Source organism: Melanaphis sacchari, unplaced genomic scaffold (assembly GCF_002803265.2).
Source record: "Melanaphis sacchari strain LSU unplaced genomic scaffold, SCAv2.0 Contig0_pilon_pilon, whole genome shotgun sequence".
Lineage (NCBI taxonomy): Eukaryota > Metazoa > Arthropoda > Insecta > Hemiptera > Aphididae > Melanaphis > Melanaphis sacchari.
This window is the reverse complement of record NW_020270366.1, coordinates 2,297,400-2,310,959: the sequence shown is the minus strand read 5'-3', so window position 1 is coordinate 2,310,959 and position 13,560 is coordinate 2,297,400. Positions and strand designations below refer to the sequence as shown.

At 23.7% G+C, this 13,560-nt stretch overlaps 1 protein-coding gene across 2 annotated transcripts; it reads right to left on the bottom strand.

The window, feature by feature from the left end:
* Nucleotides 1–247: 247 nt before the first annotated feature.
* On the bottom strand, nucleotides 248–8,319 carry LOC112604306 (lipid storage droplets surface-binding protein 1). 2 transcript variants are annotated; one of them, XM_025353278.1, is made up of 8 exons: nucleotides 8,210–8,319; nucleotides 7,986–8,132; nucleotides 7,696–7,881; nucleotides 3,461–3,632; nucleotides 3,107–3,321; nucleotides 1,316–1,573; nucleotides 802–903; nucleotides 248–695 (listed from the first exon to the last, which is right to left on the bottom strand). In XM_025353278.1, the coding sequence occupies exons 2-8, from the start codon at nucleotides 8,100–8,102 to the stop codon at nucleotides 525–527; spliced, it is 1,221 nt and encodes a 406-aa protein (XP_025209063.1). In that variant the 5' UTR covers nucleotides 8,103–8,132; nucleotides 8,210–8,319; the 3' UTR covers nucleotides 248–524. The 2 variants fall into 2 exon arrangements, with proteins under 2 accessions (XP_025209063.1, XP_025209070.1); XM_025353285.1 differs by having other exon boundaries at nucleotides 253–695; nucleotides 3,107–3,267.
* Nucleotides 8,320–13,560: the final 5,241 nt, after the last annotated feature.

The window sequence follows — 13,560 nt, the reverse complement described above, 5'->3', positions numbered from 1 at the left end:
TAAACATAGGTAAAATAATCAATTGGAATATATTATTATGATTACCTCTTTATATTTTATACCATCTCACTACTATTAATTTAAGTTAATATTTTTCATTTCTCCATTTACTTATACAATTAACGACATATTAAGTTTTACCCATCAATCACTACAGGAATTACAACTTAAAAACCATAACCTATAACATTACATCGTTACAAACAATAGATACAAAATTAAATATATTTATAAATAATGATTTAACATAATTTACATATTTGCTTCCTGTTACAAATCATAAATATTTGTGAGAAAACCATACAATTCCAAAATCAGAACAATACATATTTTATAATCACATTATCATGTATTATAATATTATAATGCAATAATTTCACATATTATAAAAAAAATAAGAAGCAAACAAAACAAAAGTACAAAGAATTCTAGAAATCAGACGCGTGTAAAATAAAATAAAATTAATAAACTGACAAAAATATTATGCAGTATTCGATGGTTGAATATTTAAATAAAACTTAGAACTAAGGTTTTCCGTTAGTCGTTACATTGGTAGCTGGAGTTGGTGCCGGTGTAGTATTCCCCTTGTCTTTTGAAGGTTTGGTATTTGCAACCGTGACGCTGTTTTTATTGTCTTTTTTGGTTTCTTTCTTTTTGGGTTCATTTATTTTCGAAGACGTTGACGATAAATATTCCTGAAATTATTTTAAACAAATTAATACGAATTCCACCAAGCAATTTCCACCTCTATTTAACTAGTGACTACTAGTTATTACCTAAAAAAAAAAAAAAATCGCTTACCAGTATTAATTTTCTTATATCTTCAATAAATTCCTTATATTTGGCTAACTGTTCATTGGTAAATTGCACAACTATGCCTTTTGCATTTTCCAAATGGGCGTACTAAAAATGTTAAAACATCATATTACATATGACTATATGAGTAATACAACACACATTGAAATTTGACTAAAAATAGAGATAATCTTATGAGTGAAAAGCGATATTTGGGACACTTAGAGTTAGAAGTTACTTGATAAATTGGACCATTTTAGTATATGCCTATAATCTATACTGATTAAATAACGACAAAACTTAATATTTCTGAAACTATAAATCAGCTATAAATGAAATTATATTGGTTATGATATGAGCGTAAAATAGAAACTCAAAAATTAAAATAAATTAAATTTCAAAATTTCTCAAAAAATATTTATGCATAATTTATAATTATATCTTAATTTTGTGTGAATAAAAAATGCACACCCCATTACCCCTAATCATTTCAGTATTAACTATAATGTTTTTCAGACACCTTTATAATTTGATCCGCCAAGATAGCAGCCTCCTGGGTAACGTAGGTGATTGTATGTCCCAAGTATGCGGGTCCCATACTGATGTTTTTGGCTAAAAAATTTGTCACGTGCACGAAACGCCTAGCTCCCTCCCTCGATAACATTTCGATGAGCTGTTCAATGTTCTCCGGTGGTTTTTGATTTTCTGGTTCGTCCTCGCTAAGGTGTTTCCATATGGCCTTCATTTTTTCCGAAAATGCTTTAGGATCTTTGGCCAACTGAAATATTTCACAATTTCTGAATTTAAATTATTTTTCTCGAATTCAGTAGCTCAGTGGCATAAACCATGTATCGCTATACCGAATACTTTATTATTCCAAATACTCATAACTTAGCGTTAATTTTTCAATAATAATTATTATTATATAAAATAATGTGAGTACGTAAAACCCACAGATATAATGTAATCACACATTTTATAATTTTGCAATAATGATATTTTTTTATAATTAGTTTTGTAACTAAAATAATACACACGTATAATAATAAGTTGTTTACATTCGAAACCCACTAATCAACGATTTTTAAACGGACGTAATAGTTTCAAAACAATACCTCATTAAAATATGACGAAATACTCAATAACATTCTCGGTATTTTTCAATAAGTAGTTATCAACTCTACTATAAATTATAATATTATTTTGATCTAATCAATCTTGATTTCGATGATTTCATATCGATATTTTAAAATAGTTAATCTTTAAAAATAAAAGACAATTTATTATTACGTTATTTACTAACCACAGTCACACTTTAAGCATTTAAAAATACAACCCAAAAGTACAAATTAAACTTTAAAATTCTAAAATAAGAATTTGAATAAATGCTTTATATATTAGAGGGAAAAAAGAATGATCGTACTTATGATGAATCATTTACCATAATAAGCTATGCACATAAAACAATAGCATATTGAGCTTAATATATTATTATATTGTTATTATCAGGGTTGAGCAGTATCTTCGATACAAGTATCTAAGATACAATTGTATTGAGTATCTAGTATCTCGATACTTCAAATCTAAGTATCTAGTATCTAATATCGCGATACTGATTTTTGAGTATCTTGCCCATCCCTGGTTATTGTACTAATTTTATTATAATCAGATTGTTTTACTATTGAAAAAAAAATAATAAATAAGGCGTTAATAAATAAATATAAGTATAGTCGAGCATCGACCATAACCATATTAATACAAAGTTCTTCATAAGTTTTTCTAACATCATATACACAGTTAAAGTTTTTATAAGGTTTGAAAATTTAATACATGGCTTTTTATACATTTTCCCATTAAAAAGTAATTAAAATACTGCAATTAATCTCGTAAATTGCCAAAAAGCTTGAAAATTTAATTTAAGATCCCAGGATATTTATCCTTAAATAATTTTTTTAATATCGTAAATACTAAGACGCGTTATACTATTATAAGCATTTCAAATTCAAATTTTAACAAAAATCGTCATAGTGGTTTTGTAAAATTGTAAATAAAAATGTATAACATTTTCAATTTTAATAACTAAAAAATTAATAATTAAGAATTAAGATCTGTATAGAAAATTCCTTGTAAGTTGTTCTCATAGCAACCTTAAAATTTTAATTATTCAACAACACAGTTTTTTATAGACATTCTAAGTTCAAATTTGACAAAATTAAATACTTTAAGGAAAAATAACAGCCCAATCTTTGTTATTCAAAAAAAATTATTCGAAGGAATTTTAAATTAGAAATATGTGTAAATGGGTACTCACGAGATCTGCAAAATATACGAAGCATTGGACAGTATCGTATCCCTGTTTTTTGAGCAGCTTAGCCTCGGCAATCGTTCTACGTGTCAAACGTCTTTGCAATTTCCTGGAAAAGTGGTTGACGTGTCGTATAGTTTTCACTGCTTGACTAGACGGCTCTGTACCTGCAGTAGGTAACAACAACACAATATATTGCCGAAACATTGTATAGATCGGGACTATAATACGATATTATAATTAGTAATCACATAGATATTATAGGCACATTATATAGATGATAGATACTTTGTACGTCTGTGGAAAACAAAGCCCAAAAATCCCTTTTTTTAAAAACCTTTTAAATGAAAACATTTTTACTTGGTTTGTCAGCGACGTCTTCGCCTGGATCCTTGTCTGGCAAGTATTTGTCCACGTATTTATCGGCCACGCTCAATGCGTCGTCCAACATGGTGAGCTGCTTTACGGAGTCAGCACGGTTTAGGACCGGCTCGACTTTGGCTTTGACGAAGGTCTTGGTTGTGAAATAAATCTAAAAAACCGACCAAATGGATTTATAAAGTAACAATTACATTCAAGAATTTTAGCAAAAATAACTTAGTTGTGTTTACCTATACAAATAATTTTACTTATGGTTCTAAATTTTATATATTGTTGTCCGTTTATAGGTACGAAACATAGTATATATCGTGTATACATAAACTTTTGTACTATATACTATTATAATTTATAATTATAGAGTTGCAGTTTACCAAGTACTTACTTGTTATTATTCAATCTTAATAATTAAACGCTATTATCTTATTAAATACAGGTGATTCCGGAGTCTCTATATATTAAATATATATTATGTATTTTATTATTATATATGATTAATTTGTTTATGTTAATGCTTATCGTTTATTGGACATTGGTCGATATTATCTAACTCGGACGACGAACATACGAGTTATGGAAAATAAATAGAATAATAATAAAACAGAACAAAGGTATATTATCACATCATGTGTAATTATCATTGAACAATATGTCTTGGAAAATCAAAACGGTATAAAACTAATCTACCTAAGCTGCTATATTATTATCAAATTAACTAATGAGTCAAGTTTTATTATATTATAATAATTAATTTTATCAATATCATTGAGTATATTATAACTAAGGCTAGGATAGTATCGGTAAAATACGATTGAGAACGATATTTTTGGTAACACGATTGAGAATGTTTGAGGTTTTTTATTTTTTCCAACGTTGCCAAATATAATCAATCGATAATATGAGCACAATAATCTGTTGATATTTATTGGACTTTTATCAAATTAGCCGGATATTAATAGTAACTTAGATACCAGATACTAACTAGAAAATGATATACGAGTAATAGTCAATTATACAGCTTCTCATTCAACAATATATATATATATATAGTTATTTAAGTTCTAATTGAAACTCAAGCAGAAACAATATTGAAAATATCTACAATTCAAAGTAAAAAAAAAAAAAAAATGCCAAAAAAACAAAAGGATAAAATAAGTACTTAATATTCATAATAAATATATGTGGTGTGTGGGAAATAAAAATTCTTATAGTATATTAAAATATTTGGAGTATGTTGGCTTACACTATCCTGCAATAACTGATATATAGGTAATTAAGTTGTCATTACAAAATATTATACTTATTTCATTTTTATACATATATATTTCATAATTTTATAAGTTCTGCATAATTTACATTTTTTTTTATACACATATATACATTACACAGGTATTATATATTTTTATAAGTTCTACATATTTTAAATTTTTTATTTATATTATAATATATTACATATTATTGGGCGTTTATTTATATACGATTATAATTATTAATGTATGATTTTTTTTTAAGAATAATTATTTTATGTATACTGAATTTTTCAAAAGCCAAATAGATGATATGGTAAAGTTGCACGTAAATTTGTTCTCAATCGTATTATTTTTTGGATTTTTTTTCGAATCAGCGGTAAGTTCTTTGTTAATTTGAAGTGTTCTCAATCATTCGATAGCCGATATTATAGAATTTCACATTTTTTTTTTTTAGAATTTACAGGATATAACTTTTCAAGCACAAAATGTGATTTGATCATCTACGAGTACAAATATATAGTTTTTATTTTGCATTTTTTATACTTTATTAAAATCAGGGTAATATTTTTATAAATTTTTAAATAGTCGTTTTAAATTATTGTACAAACATATAAAGATACAACATTAAAATAAAATTGTAAACATATTTTCTAAAAATATTTAATACTTCACAATACCAATCGTTTGTATACAGTGTTATTTTATTTCAAAATATATTCATTTTAGAACAAATGACGCTGGCCATTATACCAGAAGATAAATTTATTTGTATGCTTAAAAATATAAATTAATTTATTAATTTATTAATATAATTATTTTTTTCGAGCATTTTATGAAGTCATTTTTTCTTATTGAGTTATTTTTTTGATCATTTTTTAGGTTTTTTAGGTATTTTATGTCATTAAAATTCTAGCCCTAATTATAACATATATTATGTAAGTTATAATATGCGTTATTTATGTTATGATATATATAATGCATTTTTTTCAAAAAAAACAACTCTCCCTCCACTAAATGTTCCTATATTACTTATATTATACTCTTATATCCTAGGAAAATCTTAAGTTATTTAATTAATTGATAAATTAACAGTTTTTAAATGAATTATATTTTATTTTTTAGATTTTATATTGACTCTAAACTTTAAATTGAAAATCAGCATTTTTAAATATATACATAATATTATGTCAGTGATAAAAACATATTAAATGAAAATAAAATAATTAATATTCTATTATGAATTAGGTAATATCAGTAATAAAATCAAAAACTCTATAACTTACTCTCTTTTTAGATCAGTGTTTCTCAAACTGTGAGTCACGACCCCCTGGGGAGTCGCGAATCAATTTTTGGGGGGTTGCGAGAAGTATTATTATATTATTATTATAAGAATATTATTAAAATTATTATTATTATAAGTATATTATTACAATTATTATTATTATAAAGTAGTAAATAAGTAATAAAAAAATTTATTTTTTGAAATTACTTTTTTGATTCTGTAAATGTAAAATTATGGGAGTCACGATAGATTTTTGGAAAAAAAAATTGGGTCGTGGTCCTGAAAAGATTGAGAACCACTATTTTAGATAGTATATTATTAAACTATCTGTAACGATTGTTGAATATTATATAATGATATACTTACGAAGGTCATGAAGTTTTAACTATATTATTATTATTACTATTATTCATTGAACTAGTTTTATAATAAGACTGTGGATAATATGAAATTACAATAATAATACGCCAGCTTATTTTGCCTTTAAATTCTAATAAAGTTTTGGGTTATTAAATGATTACACATCTATTTTTAAATTTTGTAACTATATCAATTAGATCATAAGGATATTCATTTCAAATTAGGTTAGTTAACCATTCTATTCTGAGGTACAACTATTTATATATATTTATTATAATTTATAATATAATATACTTTAATGTAAATTTGTATATTATCTACCTAATTTTTATATACTCACAGCCCCCTTCTCTCATAGTTAATATATATAATACCATAATCAAATAAATTATAGAATTACTACATTGAAATAATTATTGTACCTCAAATCTTATAACAATTATTATTACCAACGTCTAACATCATTACGATACTAATCAAAAACACCATCTATAGCAATCTTTATTATGATTTATCCTCTTATTCCTAAATAATATAAAAAGGAATGAACACATTTAATACTTCATAGGTATAACTACTTATTTTATAATAATAAACTTCTTAAAAAGCTAAATATTATACTTTTATAATATATTTTAGTAGATTATAAAATCAATTGTATAACGTGAAGTGTACATACTAATAAAAATCAAGAAATTTAAGTAATATATGACCTTGAAGATATAACAAAATTTTAACATTAAAAGCTGAAAAAAATGATTGGTCATTAAAATATTGATTTACACCAATGTGGATATTAATAACATTAAAAAGTTAATTGGTTTTTAAACTTTTTAACCTAAATATTTAGTTTATTTTCTTATTAATTTAAAAACTTAAAACTTAATGATGTTTAGTTTACCATTTAAATAACTTATCAGTTGATTTAAAAATAATCTTTTAAATTTTTGGTTTTTGTGATTTTATACATTAATTACTGTATAAACTATTTAAAATAAAAATAATCTAATACTATAATTTCTGTTAAGTTTCTTGATAAATTATGATGTTTAGATAATTTCAAAATGTAGACTAAACAGTAGGTATTTATTTACTAATTTAAATGATTATACATTATTATACTAAATTATAATATAATTTATGATGTACTTTCTTGTTTTAAATTATTTTATAAATTAAATGACTCCATATTTTTGATTCAAAATCTCAAAAATAAATTTTACTCATAAAAGGTTAGTTACTAAGTTTTATAAATTACTTTTACAAAAATTACGGTTATTACAAGTAATAAGATTAATATAACACAGTATTTTAAAAGCACTCACCTCTTCTGGAGTATAAGTAACCATCGGTACGTTTTGTTCGACAATATCCAATGACTTACACATAATATCGTCAATTTTATTGATCGGATCTTCAAATTTGATAACTAATGGAACAGACATGTCCACTACGCTCAATACGGTCTTTTCTGCATTTTCTAGGCTGTATTCAATCACTCTGTTCGACATCTATGTATGTTTAATCACAAATTATTTATCATAAAAAATAATTCTCGAAAGAATCAATATATAAATTATATATATATATAATAAGCAATGTACTTATGACTTACCTTAACTTTTACGTAAATGTATGTCACTTTATTGACACCTGACGATACCATCGGCAATTTCATAATCCTGTTGATGGCCACAAAGTGAGGCAAATCATGTTTGCTTGAAGCTGTCATTGTCGGTGATTTTATCGCGGAAATCTATATCTATATTTATAAAAAAAAAATTTATAATGTATAAAGGTACCTACACTAATATTACTATTTTAGAGAAAAAAATGTACCTATGATATGTTTCTCCTTCAACGCCACACAGTTGAGTGAATCGAAGATCTTCAGCAATCTGCAATATTAATGTATGTTACTGTGATATATACTATATATCATGTGGTGCGTGTGTGTGTAAATCTATAAATGTTTATAGGTACGTGCATGAGTAATGATGCCTAAAATATTGTGACCTTTAAAAGGTTATCAGTACATTCAAACACATGTAGGGTGTAAGTATAAATAATATTAACTATTATAACGTTTCGTTGAAATCGATCAAAGAAAGTTTGATACATTGGACCCGTGTCCAAAAATATTATATATATTTATATGTTACAAAATTATTTAATCACTGAAGTAAAAGAATAGAAGAAATGTTTAAAAATTAAATTTAAAGTATAAACAATAACCTTGTTAGATAAATAAGATGAGTCGTATGTGTATTATTTTACGTGACTAGAATATAATATTAGTACTTACCAGAAATTAACTAGATTTAAATAAGACTTTGATCAGTTGAAAAATAAAAAGTGCAACGTCTTACATTAGTGATGTCTCATCGATTATTTCAATTTATGTCATAATATTTGCTAACTATAACACAATAATTAAAAGAACAATAAACATGATATTATACAACCGTAACGTAATTGATTAGGTATTTGGAGCGGGTAGTGGACAACCATAAGCAAAATTGATGACTTAACATAATATTATAAAACATTTTGTTATTGTTATAGTAAATCCAATAAATTCATAAAAAATAACACCATCCGAAATAATTGGTTTATTGCTATTACAGCTATACGTACAATAATTTGGTTTTTAAGTATCAATAATGTATGTATTGTATTATCTTCGATCAAAAATTGTTGATCATATAAATATGTAATAATATTGATAAAATATTAATTTGAAATAATAAGTGATTTTCCTTTAGATTTTATTCATACGTTAATAATTGATATTTGATATTTTAGTATTTATTGATATAAGCACCAGTTGGATTTTTACATATAAACAGTATATAATAATACATAAAAAGATAGTTATTATAACATTAGATGAAATAAATATTGTAGATAATAGATTATTAATAAAGTAAGAAGAAAAAAATGTTAAAAAATGACAGAATTTAAGGACATATATTAATATTATTAATATTTAAACTACGAATTGTTCAAAAAATGGGATCATTCGTAAAAAAATTGAACTAAAAGTTGAGATGTAAAAAGTCTCTATCTATAAAAGAGGAACTAGTGTGGGCCATTTCATCTAATATGAAAACAATAAAATATATTTACACATATTTAGTCACTAGATATAAAATAAAATTGATAAAAATATAATGTGTATATAATATTATAAACATTAAGTGACATATTTTTCATTTTTAATTCTAAAGCAAAAGCGCACTATATTATGTATCTATATCTTATTATTTTAGGTATAGCACATTCATGATTCAATACTTCATGATATAAATACATTTGAATCATTTTTAATGATGTGAAACTCACATCAATTAATATTTTATAAAAATAAAAATGCGTGTTTATTATTTTTATGAATATATATTAACAAATAGATATTATCAGTAAAATATAGTTCAAAAACCAGCAAAAGGGCATTTCAGACATTATTTCTCTAATATATTGTATCGGACATAAGTTGTGATTAATTAAATTATTATTTACATTATATAACACACCTTGTAATAATATAGTTAACACAGTTTAATAGATATAATATATAATTTACATATTTAAAACAAAATGAAGAATGAATAATAATGATTTTAGAATAATGTATTATTTATTTAATTAATTAATTTTCCGTTCATTTAAATTACATTTTAAAAAATAAGAATTTCATAAGATTTATGTAACACAGTTGACTACAGTTAACCCACTGAATATTTTACACAGACAATGCATAACTAACAAATTTTTCAATTTTTCCAAAAATTTAAAAGAAAATTGTAATTGCAATTAGAAACAACTGTTTGAGCTTGGATGATTTTAATATTTGCAGCAATATAATACTTAAATTTTGAATAAAATATGTTATTTCTTGTAATACGGAAAAAATCTTTATCCTACAAATTTCAATTTTACATACATTATGAATTCTTTAAAAAATAGAAATTTTTACAAACAAGTTATAATAGTCTACTTAATTTAACAAGTTTAAGTATATTTTATTTAAAGTCTCAAAAGTTATTGATCAAACTTTTTAACGTAATCGATTGAGAGCTTATAATATAGCCATTTAATAATAATTTAACGAATAATAAGGATTTATAAATTCAAAAACAATAAATAATTGACGATATTAATTTTAAAAACCTGAACAATTATTAATTAATAAACGATAATAGTTCATCTATTATTATAACATTATTTCAATATTGTATTATTTTTTTTTCATTATTATTTTTTTTTTTTTTTTTTTTGCGTTTATTAGTTAAAACATTATGGCATAGTAATTATATGATTTATAAAAGTGATTATATGAATAAATCAGAAGATTTAATCAAGAAAATAATAGTTTTAATAATGAGTTTCAGTATCATTATTTAGTATTGTACCTATACATTTTAATTTCACAAATTATTACAAAAACAGTATATTTTAAAATAAAAAAAAAATTTTATCATTTTTTTTTTTTATCGCATTCAGCTATATTTAAATAACTTATTATGCTACACAACTCAAACATTTTAACTATACTTATTTTGTTTTTTTTTAATGCTTATATTTTAAAAAATTATATAAAATAATTTGTATTCAATATCATAATAAAAATATTCTAATTTTGTCATTTTGAATATCAATAAACAAATAAGTATTTAATGAGATATAATTATTAATAATAAATCGAACTCTACTCAGCATTGTTTTCCACACGCAAAGATTTAATATTTCTGTCAAATGTCAACACAACGACGCATCCACAACTACTGTACCTCACAATGTTTTAATCTTAAATGTTACAACATAAAATATGTTAAATATAATACATACTGTTGTTATTGTGAGTACAAAAATTTCAAAATTCATCAAAATAATGTATTGTTATTAGTTTTTTATTCGTAATAAATAATTATAGATAAATATTTAATGTTTATAGGTAATACTTTTTTTATAACTAGGTGCTAAGTATAATCTATCTTTATTTATGTATGTATAAAAATGAATGTTTTAATTTTTACTTTGTTATCTGTAGATTCAACAACACTACTGGACCATTTTCAATAAAAATTAAAACAATACATTTTTCGAGGCTCGGAGAAGACTTGAAGCTTTATTTTTCAACTAATATAAGTTGCTTTAGGGTGTCTCACGCAGTCACTCATATATTTTGATTCGATTTACGAAAATCGAATATTTATTTTTACATATCTAAATGATTGCCATTGACTGCAGATGATAAAATAATTACTATAGTTAGATAAAGTTTCTGTATCGTTTGATATTTTATAATTTATCCTTATAATACTATTCTATGTAAATGTAATAACAATATATAGTAGGTACACATAGAATAAAAACTATATTATATTATATAAATATATATTTTTATATTTCTTGACTGGCAGAGAGTTAACATACACCCTAAACTAAAGTAGATAATTGTAACGTCCTTTTTTTCACTAGTCTCTATCGTCTCGCAGTGTTGAAACTATCTAAATAAATAATTAGTTATGTTTTATCTAACAAAGATAAATAGTTGCAAGTTATCTAAATACTTATTTAAGATAAAAAAAATTCTTCTATTTAGTTATATTCGTCTATAAAAAAAAATAAAACGCAAATTTTTATTATCAATGAACAATAATTTATTGTATCTAAAACTAATACCTACTAAATTCTATTTAAATAATTTCTATAAAAAAATGTTAAATATATAATAATATCATATATTATTAAACTATTTAGTAAGTAGTTCTGTGCCTATTAATTACTGTTAATACAAAACCTGAAATCAGATAATCGTAAAATTTATAAGAATATCTTAAGTCTAAAATTCTTGAAAGTATGTAATACCACAAACAATTGTAAATTATTTTCGAAAAACTGGCTTTTCTATTTGTAAAAGGAAAGAAAATACTGGTTTTGATAAAATTACATTAATAGTTACAATAAAGAACTGAGACAATATGAGACAAATTGTAAATATATTCTTGTCAATTACGTACTTTATTGAATATTGACATGGACAATGACTCGAGCATTTGGGCATTAGGTAGTAACGGTTATAACAAGTACGTATTGCATCATTTATACAATGAAGAGGGACAAAAATGTATCTAACCGCCGTACAGATACATTACAATAATTGTGATTTATTGGTGATTTATTGAAAACCAACAAGAGGTCAATAATAAACCTTATTCAGTTTTAAACAAAATAAATTTAATAATTCATATCAAACGCATCGATCAACAACAACAAAAAAACAAGAAACAAAAATTAATACTATCTCAATTAATTTTTTTTTTATTAAATTTAATTTTATGAGAAAAATAATATTAAAAAAGGTCTTGAAAGTGTAAACCGCTCGGACGTACATTTGTAATCGAATGGATGAGTGTGTTACATTTGAATAGTGATGTTCGAAGATATAGAAAGTAAGTTAATATAATTTTAACTATGTTCAAAAGGTGGTAGGTATTAATTTTTTTTAATATATATATTTATTGATCACACGCCATACTCTCGTAAAATATAATATAACTATACCAAATTTCGTATTTTAAAATTTTCCTTTTTTGCGGGCGAAAGTTCACTTAAACCGATGAGGTCACAAAGTTATAGAAATTATACTTTGACCGATACACACCTAGCGTTGATTCAATTTACCACCGGATTTGTCCATAAAGTGAGAAAAACTATCACTGACATTTTCGGGAACTAGATAAGTACACTAACACTAAAATACGCAGTGTGTGATATTTTATTATAATTGTTTATATTCTTCCGGATGAAGTCGGGTAACACAGCTAGTAATATATAAAAAATAAATTATATTTACTTTACAACTTAATATTTTTTATTCGAAACTTATTAATCTAATGCAAAATAATTAATAAAATAAATTATAAATTATGTTATCAATCAAATAATCAAATAATATATTATAACACAAAAAATAAAGTTACATAAATAATACTATACGCATCAATAGTGTAGAAATACAATATGAATCTCAATATACGATACAAATTTATAATAATTATAACGACAACAACAACATTAACAACAACAATAACAACAATAATAATAATGATCCATTAAGTCATTAAATAATACCCTTATCATACCACCAGTTTATATAATAAGTATAATTCTTGGCTCATAAA

Coding starts and splice junctions, on each gene's coding strand:
- LOC112604306 (XM_025353278.1), bottom strand. CDS start 8,102: ATGACAGCTTCAAGCAAACATGATTTGCCTCACTTTGTGGCCATCAAC. Junction 3,633..7,695: donor TTACTTATACTCCAGAAGAG/GTGAGTGCTTTT, acceptor TCGGTTTTTTAG/ATTTATTTCACAACCAAGAC. Junction 3,322..3,460: donor AGACGTCGCTGACAAACCAA/GTAAAAATGTTT, acceptor ATCGTATTATAG/TCCCGATCTATACAATGTTT.